Raw genomic sequence first — 18,290 nt, forward strand, 5'->3', positions numbered from 1 at the left:
TAGAGCCCAAAGCAAGAAAACCCAAGCAGTAAAATTTATTAGACATCCCTGCATGATAAAAATCAATAAAATACAATCTCTTGTGGTTTAATATGAAAATAAACATCAAGAAGCAGTGGCTCTCAAGAAAAATATTGAGCTGCAGGTATAGAATTGAAAATGTCAAGAGAAGACTGAAAGTGGAGGATGTTGTCCAGTTTACTGTAGGGCGTATTTCAGAACCAGAGCCAGCAGTAATAGGGCGGAGGGCAAGCTGACTGGCCACGTCTGAAAAACAAAATTTGTTATGGGGATGTTGGTGATGTGAGTGCAAGTGAGATGAAAAAAGCATGCTTTTATTGGGTGCCAAACTTCGGGAGCCAGTGTTAAAACATTCAGTTAATTCATGGTTATCTGTAAATGGTTATGATGCAATGAATGATAAAAGGAATCAAAGCTACAGTTCTGCTTGGCCAGTTTCTTCTGAATTTAATCTATTATTTTCTATCATACTTAGTTCTAGGTACTACTGGGTATTAATGATACTTTAATGATTTGTTTTGCGCCATGCTATGGGCAATGGGGGCACTCTGAGGCTGTTAGAGTGTACGCTCTGTATTTTTTGTGAAATATTTCTTGAATTTCTTTCAAACTGCATCTGAACACTGCATGTCCTAGTCTTGTTATGTCTTTTTTTGGGAAAAATTACAGCAACACTTTAGCAGTATTTTAAATCCTTAAATTACTCCCTGTAAACTCAATTCTAACTCCAATTTTATTTTTATTTTTAAATCAGGGAATAAATAAGAATACCTTTACTTTTAAGTTCAGCTCAATTTTTGAATAGTACCAGTATTATTAAAGTAATTGCAAACTACTGTATTGCAGGGGTTTATTTACATGTGTAGAGTAGCATAATTTCCATTCTGACTGTACCTGAAGGCTCTTAGGTGCTGTAACTCACTATAAGGATGCTGTAAAAAAAATAAAATAAATTCATGTGGTCTTTTAGCTTTCCCCTGCTTTCCTGGGTGACTAAAACACGTGTAGGTGGAGCAGCATCACTTGTACACAGACTCAGTGATGTAGTGCCTGTCGAGGACAGAAATATTATAGCCTTCTGCAAAGCATCTGACAGAGAGTAATTGTGAAATTACTGACATGTAATGCAAACCCAGATACTTGCAATAGTTAAACACATCCCTGTTTTCTCCCCTGCCCTGAATAGTGATGTTGACTTCGATACCATGGCATTTTAATTGAGTGTGTCTTTGACTTTTCCGTGTATACGTGGTATATACATGGGTCTTGCTTTCTAAGCATTTGTCTTCAAGTATTTGATTGAGAAATGTTATTGTACTTGGAGACAAATATCTATTCTCACCCACCACTGTGACTCTAAGATCTCAAGAGCAGTACTGAATAGGGTATTGCTCGTGAAGCTGATAGTAACAGTGATCTTTCTGGTCCCCGTAGTTGCTTTTTCTGTCCTGCAGATTCAAAATCCTTTGCCAAGCAAGCTCCTGAAAACGTGTCTTTTAAGTTTATTACATTTAATTGGTTATCTGTCATTTTAAGCTTTACCTAGTGACAAAAGTGATAGTGGGAGGAAAATCCCAAATTTGTAGGAGGCTCACAGCTAGTTTTTAATCCTGTGATAAAGCAGCTAGTTCTGTAATGTCTGTAAGACTAGACATAAGTGAAAATGTGTGTATAACCTATATGACTATTGATCACACTTACTGTTGGAGGGAGGACTAAGTAGTTCCTTTTGAGCTTCCCATTTGCCTGCTTGCACTGCGTTTTCTCTGGTTTTATCATTTTAAATGACGCAGAAGGCTAGCTAACTTCTCCTTGTAATCAGTCCAGTTTGTTGTGAGAGTTGCCGCTTTATATCTATAACAAATCAAGCTTAGAAGCATACTGCATATTTGTTTGCAGGTGTATTTCTCTGTGACAGCTGTTCCTTAAGACCCTGAGATCTGCCATTAATTTTGAGTAGTCAGAAAGGCATCCTTCTCGTCAGCAGTAGAAATTATTGCTGCTCTTTGATGAGTTTTCATTATTAGCATTTCTCAAAGGCAAGGGTGACTGAAATTTATGGCATCAGTTGGCCTGACGAGACGGGGATGTTTCATAAATGCTGCCAGATGTCACCGAGATGAGCTCGTATGCAACAAGCAAATCTTTTTGGGAAGAGCTGTTAAAACTGCTATGGTGAATTCTCCTCTCTGAACCCATTTCTGTTGCTTAATTGAAATGGTATTGTGACTTAGTGTGCAATCGAAGTGGCCTGATAGCCAACGTGGCACTGGCAGTGATGCAGTGTGGAGTGGGGCAAGGCTGTACGCAGCCACAGTGAAGACGGTGTCTGCTGCATGGCCCACCTTGTACTATTGCAGAGACGCTTCCTTAACCTTGCTAGAAATCCTAGTGGGAAGATAATGAATCAAATCCCAAATCACTTCTGAAAGGAAAATAAACCCTGGAGAGAGCACCAGAAAATTCCTCTTTTTACCTTCTTGTTGAGAAGTGGGATTTGAGCCACTCATTGATGGGTTGATTAATGTGTTGAGCTTTGAAGACATGACCTTGCAAACCCAGCAGTTGTTGCCATTTCTTTAAAGAAATAACCAAGCACCATGACCTGAGACTACATGAAAAAAGTTCATGTTTAGTTTGTGCAAATCATGAGCTAAAAGCATAGAGAGTATGTGTTAAACTTGACCATAGACTCTCTAGGTCAGCACGTACCCTTGCCTTAGACCATGGTCTGCCATGTGGTACTAGTATTTTCCCCCCCTGAGACTTCTGTCTTGAGGCAGGGGATAGACGAACAAGGGAGCAAAATCAATGTTGCAAGGACATGCTATGTTACAATTTTTTTGTGTGTATTTTCCAAATACATTTATGAATCATATTTAATTAGTTTTTATTTGTTTTTGACGGGTTATATGTGAGATAATTATATCATTTGGTTTGGTGTATGCTGTTTCTTCACCATCTTATTCTGCCTGTTTACAGCCCGCATAGAGAACTTAATATATTTTCTTGGCCATTTGGGCCAATTTTTGTCCCTCTTTCCTTGGTTGATACTCCTGAGCTATGCACATAGTGGTTTATATTTAGAAAGATGCCCTGGCTACATTTAGTTTTTGGTTTTCATAAGAGAGATTAAAATCCCAAAGCTGCATAATTTTACAGAACTGTGAAAGGTTTGCATGAACTTTGATGACATCCTATCACTCATTTTTATAGTTATTCTGTATTTAAATGCTACCATACTGCTTATAATGAACAAAACGATGAAGTAATTTGTCAAATATTATATTGACCATCGTTTATGGCTATATTTCGGTATGTTATTATTCCAACTAGTCTAGAAATTGCTTTAAGGAAAAGAAAAACATCTCTGTAATGCAAGGTAACTTCTTTGGCTGCAGTTAATTTGATTTGTCTCACTAGCAGGAGGCAGACTAAATGGAGTTAAAATAATGCGATAAACAGTGGCCTCCACATCTCACCATAGCTTCAAAAATGCGTATTGAGGCTAGGTCAGCCTGCTTGTTTAAAGGAGAAACTTGGATATGAGAACTGTCAAACCTTTTTGATAATTACAGATGATTGTGTGACAGGCAGGTGGGCACGATTCAAAGACGGTGAGGCGCAGTTAGTGAAATGCAAAAGAGAAATCTTTTGGTGTCCAATCCTACTTGGTAATTTTGCATCGGCAGAGGGAGGTTTCAAGGAGGTTCACAGGAGGTGAATTTCCTTTTTGTATCTTATCCCTCTTCAGTGACAGATGAAGTTGTAATGTTCTTTGGAGAAAGAGTTATGCCTGTCTGAGGAAGGTAACTGGCAAGCATGCCAGGAAGATCTTGAAAGTTCAAAGAGAGTTACCCAGAATTAGAGACAGCAGAGCTGTGAGAACTTGTGCCTGCTGAGAAGATGCTCATGTATTAGTGAATCCAGAGAAGATGATCTGTGAGGGATAGTGACAGCATCCAGACTTTGCGCGAACTTGCAACAGAACTGTATATATTTATGGGATGTGCTTCTTGGCCTGTCTCAGTGCCAGTATTGCAGGGGAATGATATAGAGGAGGTACCTGTGTATATATGGGTGATGCTCCGGAGAGATAAGCAGGAAAACCCAAGGAATTGTGGCCCGTCTGAGCACAGTGGGGAAGTTGCAGAATTGCTTGCCTGGCAGGTTAACCCTGGCAGGGTCTCCAGTACGCTGTGGCCTCAATGGGATGTGTTCTGGAGGCGATAAAGTAGACCTGGCTCACCGGGCTGCCTGCACTAGGGGCCAGGCAAAAAGCAATGTGCAAACCAGGAGTTGCCCCTGCCAGTCAGAAATGCAAAGGTTAAACCAGTTCTCTGGGCAGGTAAACCTTTGGCACAGAGCAAAAAGGATGGAGAGCAGGAAGAAAAGAGTATTCTTGTCTATGTGGGGCAAAACAGCTTCCTCTTTGAGAAAAGACTGTGCTGTAAAGGGACGGGAAACAAAGTTGTGGCATAAATTGAATTCAGGAGATACCAGCAAAAAACCCCACAAACCAAAAATCCAAAAAAACCAAAACTCCAGTACGTCACTCTGCAATATGGTCTCTCTTGTATTTGCCAGAAGGGAGATATTTGCTGACCAATTTATTTAGGATTTTTGAGTGGACTCCCTCAAGGAAGGAGGGAGGTGCTTGTTCCTTGTGCGTGTTTGAGTGAGATCCAGGCACTGCAGCCTCTAGCAGCACGGAGAGACAACAACAGAAAGCTTGAAGCCTGCAGCTCTGATGGAGGAGCTGAGAGACAGCGGGGATGAGCCTAGAGCAGCTCCTCGGGTCTCAGAAACACTGCAAAGACCTGGGGAGCAGAGGGGCTGGAGCAGAGTCTGCTTCCCTCAAAGCCAGTGAAGGACTGACTGCGTTAGGTCGGTATCGGGGACCTTCTGCGGGGACTCCTCTGCAGGGACCCTGTGCGTAGGAGGAAAGTTGTGTACAACCTTTTTCCAGATCTGTTTCCTGGTCACTTGACTTTGCTTTGCTTTAGGAGGTTAATGATCCTTGTTTGTTTGTTATAAATTGTGGCTGCTTTTGTTGCTGTTTAAAAGCTGTTCAGTTCTCTCAGAAGTCCATTAGAAGGTTGACATGGGTCCACCGCAGAGCTTTGGCTGATCCTTAGTTGCTCAGATATCCTGCTTCTGAGAACATCAAATCCCTCTCCCCTTCTGGCAGATAGTGGGGAGGATGGTGTGGGAACAGGAAATTTGATGTGGCAAATGGGCAGTGGAGTAAGAAGAAGAATTGGGTAGGTCATGGGGAAGCAGTATGGCAATAAAATAGAGACAAGCTGGGAAGTGGGAAAGTGGGGGAGAGCACGTTGGAAGAGATGGAAAAAGAAGTAGAGAGAGACTGTTAGAAATGGAAGAGGAAAAGTAGGTGACAAACTGAGTATCCAGCAAATAATCACCTGGATATTCCCTCTTCTCAATTAGTTCATAATGGAAAATACTGTCTTTAATCTTCCTGTCCTCTGAGGGCATCACTTACCTATGGCATATGTATCAGGGAAGCGCTGTAGCCTTTACATGATGGAGGACTACGTTATTATTTTCTTAAGGAGAAGTTTAGAGTTTTATTCACTCATATTTCGGAAAACATAATTTGATAAATAGTTTGAGCTACATCACCTGAATATGTGACTTAGGTGGGTTTTAAGTTATTTTGTTGGTTTCTTTTTTAGTGGATAGTATGTGTTGAAATGATTTATCTTTTGATCTCGATTTGACTTTTTTTTTGCAGAATTTATGAAGTAGCCTTTAATCTGTTCATTAAGTGTTAACGTTTTCCCTTTGCCTAAGGCTCTCTTATGGAATTGTGTAGAATAGGTGGTTTATTTCATATACTAGTAAAAATAGAGAATTTAAGCTTTTTTTTTACCTTGTTGTCAAATCCCTAAATATTTACTGCAAGTTCCTAGTTAAGAATATAGCTTTTGTCCAATTTCATTAGAGTCTGGAAGCCTTAGTACATCTTGAAGTTGAGGCTTAAGTTACTTTGTTTAAACTTCAAAAACAGAAAGTAGGACAGTTTTTTCTTTCATTACTCACTGTAAAATCAAGTCAGGTGCAGCCACACTGGCTGCAAAACCGTGCCACATTCTCCTCTTTGATTTTTCTCATCTGTGACAGAGATTTCTGGTACAAAGGATCAAAAGTCAGACATGCCCTTTGAAAAATGAGAAAATTCAGAGTTGTAAAAGTAACATGAGAGTTAAAGAAGACTGACTTTTAAATTAAATAGTTAGCATTTCCTTAATTTTCTTTTTTCCCCTTTTCCCCCCCATTTAAATATATCAAAACATTGAAGTACAAAGAGAATTTGGCATGAAAGATTAAAGATGACTCAGCCACCATCAATGTCTGCCCTGTTTTTCTTAAAAAAAAAAAAAAATCTTATACCATGTTGTAGGCACTAAAACATAGATTTTACCCACCAGAAATAATGAGATGTTTCAATCCTGTAGATTTTTGCTTGATGTCGGAAAATGGCACTTTTTCTTAATGTTTAGGGAGCATAATACTTCGAACAATTTCACGCTTCAGAAGTGACAAGCCTACATGACTGTATTATGAGGTATTTTACTTTGGTCCACTGTATATTGAAATATCATCTGCAAAGTACTGTACAAGACTTTTTATTAACATGTTCTGTTCCACCGTACCCTAAAGCGCCCGAAGTGAACTAAATCCAGCAGGTCCCTAGCAAACTTCAGTTAACGTCAGTAAAGAGTCTCCAACTGAATATCATAGAAATTAAGGGACACCCTTCAAACGCTGACGGCTTTGTTTTCTAAAGGTCCTGAAATGAGAGTGCTCCCTGTCCCAGACAGAGCCTTTCGTCGTACTGGAGCCTTCATTCGCACTCTCTTGGCTTCCAAAAGGCCAGTATCCAAATTTGCATCTCTTCCTCAGGGGCTCAGTAGTTGAAGGTTGTGAAGATGTATGGTTTCACTTTAAAAGAGTATGCTTCCATATAGGTGTTGTTAGGTAGATGCTGTTTCCAGAAGTAGGGTGAATCTTAAGGTCAAAGAGTTATATATAAGATAAAACAGGTAACTAAAATAAGGGTCGCTTACTGTTCTGCCACCTACTCTTACCAGCATTAAATGCCTGCCGATAACCTTGTTAAAACCAGTCTCCTGGCTGAAATGTGAGAAGTAGTATAGGAATCCATTAAGCTGTATAAAATTTACTAGAATAATACTTGCTGGGTATGAAGCACCTTCCTCTTGAGGACTGGACCTAGTACTGTCTCAACTTGATCATACTAATCTCACAAATACTGTATCATGGTAGATAAGTATCATTTCTTACTGATAAGGTTGCTGAGACACAGACAAATATGTCTCCAAGTAATATAAGACCCAGAAATAAAAAACAGCCTTTATTTATTATAAAGAAATTAGGGAGTAAATTGCAAATGACTGTTTGCCTCTCCCTAAGACTGCTACTGCCTAGCAACGATTGCCAGGTAGGATAAACATCATTAACTCTAAAAAGTTTAATGTCTAAAAGACATTAGGAGTGCTGATATGCAGTCTTGAGGTGTCTCCGTACTATTTTAAAAAATTATCTGGCTTTGCATTGTGGGTCTAAGAGCATTCCCAGCCTTGCCCATGGTATGCATATGCATGTGTGTGCACACTGGTATGTATAGAATGGAATTTGTATTGCAGCGATGCTATAGTTACATATAGTAGGGAAATGCTTCTGCAGCCAAAATAAAAATTAGAAATCATGCATGCTACATGCAGAAGCTTCTCAGGAAATAATCTGAGCTCACTCTTCCTTTCAGGCTGGGGAATATGCCTCTTAATTTCCCCTGACAGCAAACATATCACCTCATCAGCAGCCCTAAAAAATGACAGAACATCCCTGCCGAAAAAGACTGACTGCCAAACGCTTTCACTGCCGCTGCAGCAAGGGGGACAGGGAGAGGAGGGGCGTGCTTCAGAAAATTCAGGAAAGTAGAATAATTTACCTTGCTACCTGTAGAGTACCACTGTTGTGCCTTGATTGCCGCAAAACATTCATCTTGTAGTCAAGGTGTGACCCTCGAAGAATTAATTTGAGCCAGAGGGTACGTGGCCATTTAATTCTAAAAGAATAATTTATACTCCTGAATCTGGATAGTGTGAAATTTTCTTAGAGTGTTTGAGCCAAGGCAAACATCTCAATGCAAAATCTACACCTGCAGATCTCTTACATGTGTAAGTGACAGAACAAATGCGGCTCAGTCACATACTGTGCTGTGTGCATTAACCTCTAGCAGTGGTAGTCTCGTCTGAAGTTACTGTGCAGTTTCTTAAAGGCGTTGTAGCACTACTAATAACAAAATTTGTATTTAGTAAAATACTTGCTACTTCGATTTGGCTTAAATGAGTAAGGTATTTTAAATAAACCTCAAAATTCTCTTGAATGGTTGCATTTCTGAATCGCACACAATTACATTCAGAGTCTCTGTGTCAAATGATACATCAGGACAGAGGATCTTTATACACAGTTATGGTAACATTTATCATTACTTCAGTATATTTGTATTGCAGGGCTCCTTTCCTTTTTTTATAAACCAAAATTAGGACGAGATGAGAACGTTTTATCATCACTGCATATTTGTGGAACCCTTGCACCAACGTATTTTTCCCCACACTAAAGGAGTAACTTTGTAAGTCAGAGTGACAGAGATCAATGGTGTATATATATAAGCACACTACCTCTGGTAAATATACTAATATTATATTTTTATAGCAATATTCTACAATGGGCCAGCTTCCTATTCCAGTGAAATGAGACAGAGACATAAAGGCCTGCATAATCCACATTGCCGCATGAATGGTTCTAGTTCTCGTGTTGCAAAGATAATTTTCAAGCTGCGAACTGGGTGGAAACCGGTGCTGTCATGTCTGCATTAAGTGTTCGAACAGCCTGAAACTCAAGCCCAGAGAGTTTTGAATATATCTCTTTTTCATTTTGGTAGGGATTAGACTCTTGGCATGTAGTGCAGTAGAACGCACTGGAATAATTCGGGGTTTCCAAGAGTTGCTGAAGTGGCAATGAAATCTATGGCTGGAGGTTTTTCTGTCATATAGCTGGGTGGTCATCTGTTGTGTGACAGAAATGGTCTCCGTTTTTTATTTGTGAGATGGACATCTGCCAGTCATTGGGTGAAAAGAGGAGCCAGAGGACCCTTGGGAAAGAGCGGGACATGGAAATGTTCCAGCAGGTTCAAGGTCATGCGCCTTCTGCATCCAGTCCCGTAGAGATGGTGACTGCAGTAGATGATCAGTCCTTTGTAACGTCCTCTCTGCAGGATGCAAAATCCTTCCGAGTTACGTATATGTATGTATAGGTGTGTTCTGTACACACATACGTGTATTACAAACATAAGTAAGGTATATATGTGTGCCAAGTATAGTTTGGCACATTCGCGTTCTGATCTGGATGGAGGTTTTTATTATATACAGTTCTCTAAGTCCAAAGTATTCAGATGCAGGTCTTGACCAGCAATGAAATTATGATTTTCATTTAGGTACAGGTTGTGACTTTGAACATTTCAGAGCCAAGTTTACTGGCTGAGGCCTTTCTCTTGCGTATTAAATTCATGACTGTGATAATGGACTTTCATTGGCTTGGTTTCAAAGATTTGTGCATCGTAGTGATGTGGGAGTTAAGAAATGTTAAAACTATGTGAGTAGCTACTTCAGTTTGAATGAGTTTAGCAAAACTTACTGGCTTGAGAAAATGCAACTGTTTTGCTTCTAAGATGTATCCAGAAAGCTAACAGATTAGGAAAACAACTTGCCCCTCCCAAAGTTTTGTAGAATCAGTCCCCAAATGCCTCTTAAAATCAAACTTAATTTAGCTAAAGAAATCATTCCTCATTTTTTAGCTGTAATACCTTGCTTTGACTCTACAGAGTATGTCTTGAGGACTTTGTAGCAGTAGGGTTTTTTTATTTGTGCAAATTGTTTTTTAACAGACACTATTTAAAAATTCTATAATTAAAGTATTTATTAGCAAATAAATACAAAACCAATCTCCCTAGGGCCAGCAAGGGATTGTGGTGGTAGTTGTTTTACCTTGCTTGTTTCTGGCAGTGACGTGATGCAGCACTATTTAATAAAATATAATTTCTGCAGGGGCGGGATTTTGAAGTCCATGAAAATATTAGCGCTTATAATCCTGTATAGGTTAAGGAGTGAATAATGCGGTGGAAATAAGTCCCAAGGACATAATTATGAGATACTGTTTGGTTGTGTACTGCTTGTCCTGCCAACATGAAGAAGCAGGCACACTGAGAAGAATATAGTTGGAGAAATTTGAGGAATATAATTGGGGCGTGCTGGCGAGACTGATGCAGAGCAGACATCTCTTCCGTCTGCTCTGGTGCCCCACATCACTTTATATCGTTCATTTGAAGGTGGCTAGGCATTTCTTTAAAATTATCCAAGTTGGAGCTGAACCAGAGAATGGGAATAAATTATTTGTATTGCAGAATTCCTCTGTATTTTAAAGATGCTTACATTCACTGTTAATAGTAAAGCTCCTCATTTAATTCAGTGTATTGCTGCTCCTTGTAACCAGCCATAAATTCTCTATAGTCCTATATGTGCTGATATACTAGAAAATGATGCATCTTGTTTATTAGTTCAATATCATCAAATAGCCAGGGGAATTAATGCAGGAGGCATTTTTACACAGGGCTTTTCGCCTGCAAAACAACTCCAGCAATGCCAATGGGAGGTTGCATATTTCTCTCTCGTACAGCGAGAGCTGGGAGAAAGTCAGTTTTGATGTGCCTTCAAGTGCAAACACAAACTATGCGGAGAGGACTTGCTTTCTTGTGCATCGTTCCTGCAGCAGTGGCTTAGCAGACCAAGTTCACTGGTACTCGTTACCAACTCTTGAGTCTTCTGTGTGTTTTCCAGATATAGCTGGCTGGAATTTGTTCAAGCATTTTATTTGTTGGTGTACACGAAAGGAAGACAGTTCCCTCGCTCTCTCCCTTACCAGTGTAGCTTGCCAGAGTTCCTACAGGATGAAAAAGGAATGAGAAGATAGCTTTGAACACCTCTGTGGAAGAACTCCTGAAAGGACAGATCTGCAGAGCTGTTTTTAGGAGTTGTGCTGCTGCCTTGTTTTCATTTTCAGTGCGATAAATGGGATTTTGCCTGCTCATGTGGATTCTCTTCAGAAATTAAAGCTATCAGCTTCCAACGCGGACACACATTTGAATGTGATTGAGCTACAGTTGAGTTACAGCTCAAGAAGGTCCCACTTCCCATCACCTTAGCTGCCATCACAGCATAGGTGCCTGCTCTTAGCCTGTCCCCGCTGTGAAGGAAGAAGTTGTAGTTCAAGGCACAGCGAAAGGTCCCTCGGGTCCGGCTCAGGTGTCAGCTGGAGTCCAGCGATGCCATCTCCCACAGCAGAACTTCAGTGATAGTTCTTAGAGCCAATGCTCTTACGTTTATGGTACAACATAAGAAAAGACAAACAAATTACACGAGGGTATGGTTGGACACCACGGTTTTTAAGAGACTGCGCGCAGTCTTTTAAGATATGCAGAATTCCTGAAGAGATCCTTCTTACTTCTTAGTTGGTGCTATCACATCCGATTCAGTTTGCAGCTGTGGAATCTTTATGTGAGCAAATGGTGGCAGTCTCATTCCTAAATTTGCTTTCTGTCGCTTGTTTATGACAAAACGCATTGTTATCTTAGCAGTACTACAGACCAGATCATAATAACGCAAGTCGAAATGTGTAATGTGATATTTGCTAATAGCATATAGTGTAGCTCATGAATATTTGCCATTTTCTTCTTCCCAGTTGCTTTATAGCTTAAAGAGGATTTTCTCAATTGAGCTTGTCACTTCTGATGCCGATTCATCCTTTAATGTCTTCCAGCTCGCCACTTTAGAATTCCCTCCAAAGAAGCTCTTTGGAAACAAGGATGAACGAGTGATTGCAGAACGACGGAGTCACTTAGAGGTAATGCCAACTTTTTAACAGCCTTCTGCAGTGTATTTAGGTGGAGTACTCTCTGCTTGACCAACAGAAACCATTCCCATATGGTCGAAGTTAAATAGCCTGCTTGTAAGTATGAAGTTACTTGCTGCCTCATTTAACACAGGAGATGGCAGCAGTAGATTGCAAAGTAATGAAACATGCCTTAAAAAAAATATTAATCCTAGTTTAGGAAAAAAAGCGTCTCTTTAGAGATATTCATAGGAGGTACATTTATTTAAGGGGGAAAGGTTGTGGGTGAGGTAAGTGTTCATTGTAGACAGATGGTCTCTGTGCAAGACAAGATTAAAAAAAATATTGCTACTTTAAATGCAATTTGTTAGCTGAAGATTTACTATTTTATCATAGTTACTATATCCACATATCTCATGACAGAAGGAAAGCAATATTTAGGCATCTTTGAGCTTTATTTTGTAACCCAGCTTTCTGAAGGTATCTCTTTCTTTCAGTTAGTTTTAAAAATTGATTTTGTTTGTGGACAAAGTTACTGAGTTTATAAGGGTTTGGATTTTTTGCTTTCTCTGCAGTGCTGTGTGGATGGCATAATTTGGACTCCTATCACACATTAGGTCTTTATATTTCTATGTTAATGCATGTGTTGTTGCAACCCGGGGGCAGGAGGTGGGGTTTTGGGAAAGAAGAGGAGGAGGGAACAAAGACTAAACCATACCCCCCGCAACTATATTGTAGCCATATGGGGATTACGTGATCATGCAAGTCATTGAGAATTATATTCTTTGTAGAGGTAAAGTAGTGTAAAGTAGAGCTTTAGAGAAATTAGTATAAAAGTAGATTGCTTCCAACTGGAATATATTCTTGCATGTTTTGAATTTTTTCTACGTACTTCACCTTTGCTTTGATCTACAAACAAAAACATCCTCCCACTGGCTTTTGATGTGAGGCTGTTTTACATGTAGCACAAAATGTAATCTGTTTTTTGTTTCATGCCCTCTATAGAGGGCATAAAGGCATGGCCACGTTAAAGTCTAGTACTCAATTTGCATATTTTTGTACCAATAAGAAATTCAATCCCTTAATCTTTCTGACCTGTCATTGATTTACTAACAGATTTTATTGTAATGTTTCTAAATGTTAAAACTGCTGTATATAGTGATGCTTTGATCATGGCCATATAGTACTTACAGCTCTCTATATAGCCAGTTTTTAGCTTAAAATTAAATTGTATCTGTTTTAGCTAAATTAAGTCATTAACACTTATTACCTATATATTTTGCAGACATAACAATAGTAATATATGGCCACTGTTCACATGAATATGTTTTGCCATATGCCAGGTAGTACGCTTGGTCATGCCACTCAATGCCGACAAATCACTCTGTGTTGGAGAAACTGAAGATCCCCAATGGCTAAGGAAATGTTAGATAAAGAGGACAGGGAGCCAAGCAAATGTTACCGTCCTTGCCATGAGGAATTTGATGTAACAAGCTGGTCAAAACCCCAGTGGAAGATGGCACAGGCACCAGTTCTATTTAAAATACTGGCTGTTACTGCCTTGTGGCTTTCTGTCTGGTAGGAACCTTGAGCACGCTTCAGCGGGCTAACCAGAAAGTAGTAAATGGATGGATTGCCTCTGTAAGGGCCGTGGTTTCTTGGCCTTTTGACCGTAGCGCATTTCTCACGTGGGAATTCGATCAGGTAAAAGGTGAGGGCATCAGACCTTGGTAACAAGCAGAAACTTGTCTTCAGTTGGCTTTCATACCTGATCCTGTACCTTGATTTGCTGAAAACCCTTTGCAATCTCTTTCAAGCCTTGCACGTGATGTGTTGTTATAGCTGTAGTATAGTATAAAAGCTTATTTGATTGTTCCACATGGTTAGTCAAGAACTAATGAGCTAATACAGCATTTTTAGAAAAAGCAAAGCACAACTTCCAGGCCAACAAAAATGTTTATTCTTATCCAGTGTCTGAGCTGACTTTATTGGCTAAAAATAGATGACAGCCTGACAAATATCAGTCTGATAAGTGTTCTGAACAAATATTCTGTATTGTAAAATCATTAATAGAGCTGTCATCCCAGTGGTGGATGACAAAGAAATTACTCTGCTCTTCTACTTTTTACATTAAGTATTTATACATCTTGAATAGGCTGTGACTTCATGTTGTTTTGCCTGATCTTTTTGGATTGAAGTGGGATAGTGCAGCTTTGGCTAGTCCAGTGCTTTCCACAGGTCATCTCTGAGCAACAGCAGTTGCTTTTTTTTTTTATTTTACATTTTTTCTTTTTTAAGTATGCACATAAATTAACATTCAAATACCAGTGTACACCTGCGTAAGGGGTGAGACAACTTAAGTTGTCATACCAGTCAAACAGATTGACTAGAGTATTTGCTGGAATTAGCAGTTGGTTACTGAAATGGCCTTGCAGGCTCTTTTCTTTACATCAAAACTAAATTTCAGCTCTTGGTCTGATCTGGGGAAAATGAAGCAGATAGTCTGGGACTTATTGTAGGAGCAAAACTACTCTTCCACTTAACTAAGCGTACAACAATCAGTGAGCTGGTTCTAATGCAGATATCTGAACTGTTATTTTATTTGGCCCACTTTGGCTTTAGTCAGGGAAATTTTCCTTGCGCCTAATTATAAAAAGATTTGTCCAAAACATCCTTCGTGGGGCAGTTTAGCAAGAGTTTGGTTTTTCGTACACATCACCTCTTGGATTCTTGCCACAGTAGGAGAAGTGCTGAGGAGAGCAGGGGGTTTGTGGTACCTTTCAAGGCAACTAGAATCGGGGGGCCTGGCTGCAGGGCTTGCTTTGTTTTAAGATTGTCACATAGAGTTACCTTATTTCAGCTTGAGATTAGAAGTGGACATATTTCATCATAATGGAGATGAAATTACTTGGAGTAAAAGACTCCAGAGAGCCCCAAATTATGAGGATTGTGATTTAAAATCACAATAAATGCAAAGTTTATGTAAATCATGAAGTTCCTTTATTTATCCTAGCTGGTACAAATGCTTAATAACCAAAACCTTCACAATACATTGTTGGTAGGAAAGCGCATTATGTCTACATTTTTGCGTGAGATGAACCTGAGGAGAAGTCTTTTATCTCTAGGGTGACACACAGTTGCAATGTAAACACTTTTGCTTTGGTGTTTGTTGGTATAATATGAAGTCTTTTGACCAATATCTTAGATTTCCTTTGAGGTTTGGAAAAATAAGAAGCAAGTTTGCACAAAGGTTTTGCCTATACGTCTTAAGAGAAAACAGCTAAATTGTATTTAAAATTACCTATCTGAAATGCGCTATCGCAATCTATTAATTTAGCATTTCATCAGGGACCTGTTGCAGGGCAAAACTCTAAATTAATTGTTCTGCAGTCTAAAGACTGTAATTTCACTTCAGAGCCAACCTTGCTTGATTAAATCCGCCTTAAATGAAACAGCCAAGAATTCTTTTGATTAAAGTTAATGAATAGAAGTTAGTGTGTATCTATCCTTTCATGCAATTAGAAATCAGTAGATAAGAGTATAGGAACCTTTTTTTTTAAAATGAAATCAGATGATGTATATTCCTTTTTTTATTTTTTTAAGCAAAAACTTTGTAAAGGAAACACATGTCACAAGAGATACGTGATTCAGTGAATGTATCTGTTCCTGCTTTAACTGTAAAATATCTTTTATTCCTTGGTGAGTTGCTAGACCTGTGGATGACAGTAAAAAGAAGTTTTCCTGAAATCCCAGCTTCTTTGGCTACTGCATTTCTGTATCATATCATTCCCCTCATTATTTTTCTTCTTCTCCTGGAGTCATGCTTTGTTGTAGTAAACGAAGATTGCTCTTAGCCTCATTTTCCCATTGTGCAGCCAGAAAAACTGGGCAGGAGGAACTGTCTGAGCTGACATAGCAGATTGAGTTGTGCTTCTTGACTCCTTGGTCAGAAGCCTTGCAGCCATGGACCCACTCGGCTTTCTTTTCTACTTTTGCTGTCACCAGCGTGCGTAGGGAAAAAACCCGATTGTTTTGCTGACAAAAATCCCAACAGGTTGTTGCTTAAAGGAAAACAGAAACTCCCCCAAGCCTCAGCTTGTCTCCTTGTCTCTGTTCCCTGTTTCCCATTCCCTGTTCCCAGTGCTGCATTTCCTCAGGTTTGTTTGTGGGCAGCAAAGGGGAACAAGCAAGATCCCCGTCGGGGATGCACCGGCAGACAGCTCAGCAGTCGGTAGGAGTCGTGTGTTTCCCTTTGCTGCCACTTACAGAGCTCAGGGAATGAAAGAAAGCCGACCTGTAACAGTATGGTAAAGCAAGTCTACTTCAGGTTTTGTAGGAGCACATACATCTACCTGGCATTGCCTTTGCTCTTCTTTTTTCTTGGTACTTTGCACCTCTTTAAAAGATAGACACGCTCAATTTATTTAAAATTAATAATACAATTGTCCTTAACCTTCTCACTTCCTGATGTCATCTGATGAGGTTTTCGATGATAGGTGTTAATGCAACAGGCAGAAATAAATCTTGTATGAACTGCATAATTCAATTTTGCTCTCGACTCTGTAGAACTGGGGAAAGCATCGTAGACACTGAACTGACTGAAATAGTGCTGTTCCCCACAGCCAAAATTAAGCTTCCAAAGTAAGGTTCTTTAACTTAGAAGCCAAATGCTTTGTTTTGTTTTTAGTTTGTATTCGCACTTGAGTTCCTTTGAAGTTGATAATTTCTAGGATTTTTTTTTATAGGGCTCTAAAGCTACCCACTCTGACTTTCCCCTTGAGAAGTGAGATTCTGCTGGTTTTGCATGGCTCCAAGAATCTGGTCCTTAAGGAAAACATGAAATAATGAAAGTAGCACCCTTCCTTGAACTTGAATTCATTCTTGTTATTTAAATGTATTATTAGTTTCAGAAGTAACACCTCGGTGGCGACCAGCAAAAGAAACATCTGAGGGGAAAAAAAAAATCTCAAAATATTTGTTGACAGATTTGAGCAAACAGAATGTCTGAGTCTGTCTGAGACCTCATTTCTTGAGGTTTTCCTTGAAGTCATGAGGGCAGAAACATTTTAAAGCGATTTTTAGGTGATTCATCATCTGAATATTCAGTATGAACTCTGTGAGTACATCCCACCGGCCTTTGTTTCACAGCCCCATCCCTTAATATGTTTAACTGAGACAACCTGCTTCATCCTAGTTATAGGCGGACTGATACTTCTAGCACAAAAGCCCTGTCAAGTGGGGTCAGAGTTACCATTTCTGTTTGATTTTTCCTGACTCTGACGCCAGTCACAAAGACCTTTCAAAGCTACTGATGATGTGTCAGTTCAAAGTGATTATTAAAAGGAAATTATTAGACTCCAGTATCAGCTTACAGCAACATCCCTAATACCAAAGCTTTTTAAGAAGAAGCTTTCAAGCCATCTGCTCACCAGCCTGGCTCTTGCAGATTGAATGTTTGCCTCTAACGGTGTGGTTGTAAATACAGTTCTTAGAAGCATCTCAATGAGAAGGACTTCAGAAAGCATTCAGAATACATTTGATAATCATTGAAAGGTAAAAGGAAGCTTTTCCTTTTGTTACAGACATGACTGCTAGCACAAAAGCGAACTGCTGCAAATGTCAGTGTTTGATAATCCTAGAGAAGGTTGTTTCATACCCATAGTCTGAACTACAGAATGCAACGTCTTGGAGTGATGGTTTTAATTTCCCGCTAGAGGAATGGGGATGCAACGGGAGCCCAGGAGGAAAGAGCATAGATACATCCACAAGGCCAAGAGAAGAGCATGTGTGGTCGGGCCATATTGTGAATATCAATTATATGAAATCCATGTCAAGGATAATCTTATAGATTAGGTACAGTTAGTCTGCACCAAGTGCCCTTCATAACCTGTAGTAACCATTTAAAAACTTTAGTGTTGTTGCTGAAAAGCAGTTATTTTTGTTTTTGAAGTCTTGCCTTGCCTGCAGACAGTAAAACTTTGCAGTTAGCCATCTGAGAGCAATTCCACATGTCAGGTTCCCAGCCTTCAGTGCATCATCAGGGCTGCCCAAGGCACCTGGCTTTTCTCTTTGAAGCAGCAGCCCTCAAAGAGGAGTTGTAGCAGCTCTCAGCAGTGTGCTGCTTCTCGTGTGAGGCATGTTGGCTTCATCGAGTGAATAAATAAAATTAATTTTACTTACTGATTACAGGCACTAGATACAAATAAGTCAAAATTAGGACTTTGCGTACATCAGCAGTTGATCCTATACCAATAAAATGTTACTTTGATTAA

The 18,290-nt window shown here is 39.6% G+C and overlaps 1 protein-coding gene across 1 annotated transcript in view; it reads left to right on the plus strand.

Moving 5' to 3' along the window:
• Positions 1–18,290, plus strand: part of KIF16B (kinesin family member 16B) — a 138,264-nt gene that overhangs the window by 110,631 nt on the left and 9,343 nt on the right. The window contains exon 25 of the mRNA XM_059828444.1: positions 11,947–12,030. Coding sequence (XP_059684427.1) covers positions 11,947–12,030 — 84 coding nt within the window. The remainder of the gene's footprint in view (positions 1–11,946; positions 12,031–18,290) is intronic.

This window comes from Gavia stellata, chromosome 23 (assembly GCF_030936135.1).
Source record: "Gavia stellata isolate bGavSte3 chromosome 23, bGavSte3.hap2, whole genome shotgun sequence".
Lineage (NCBI taxonomy): Eukaryota > Metazoa > Chordata > Aves > Gaviiformes > Gaviidae > Gavia > Gavia stellata.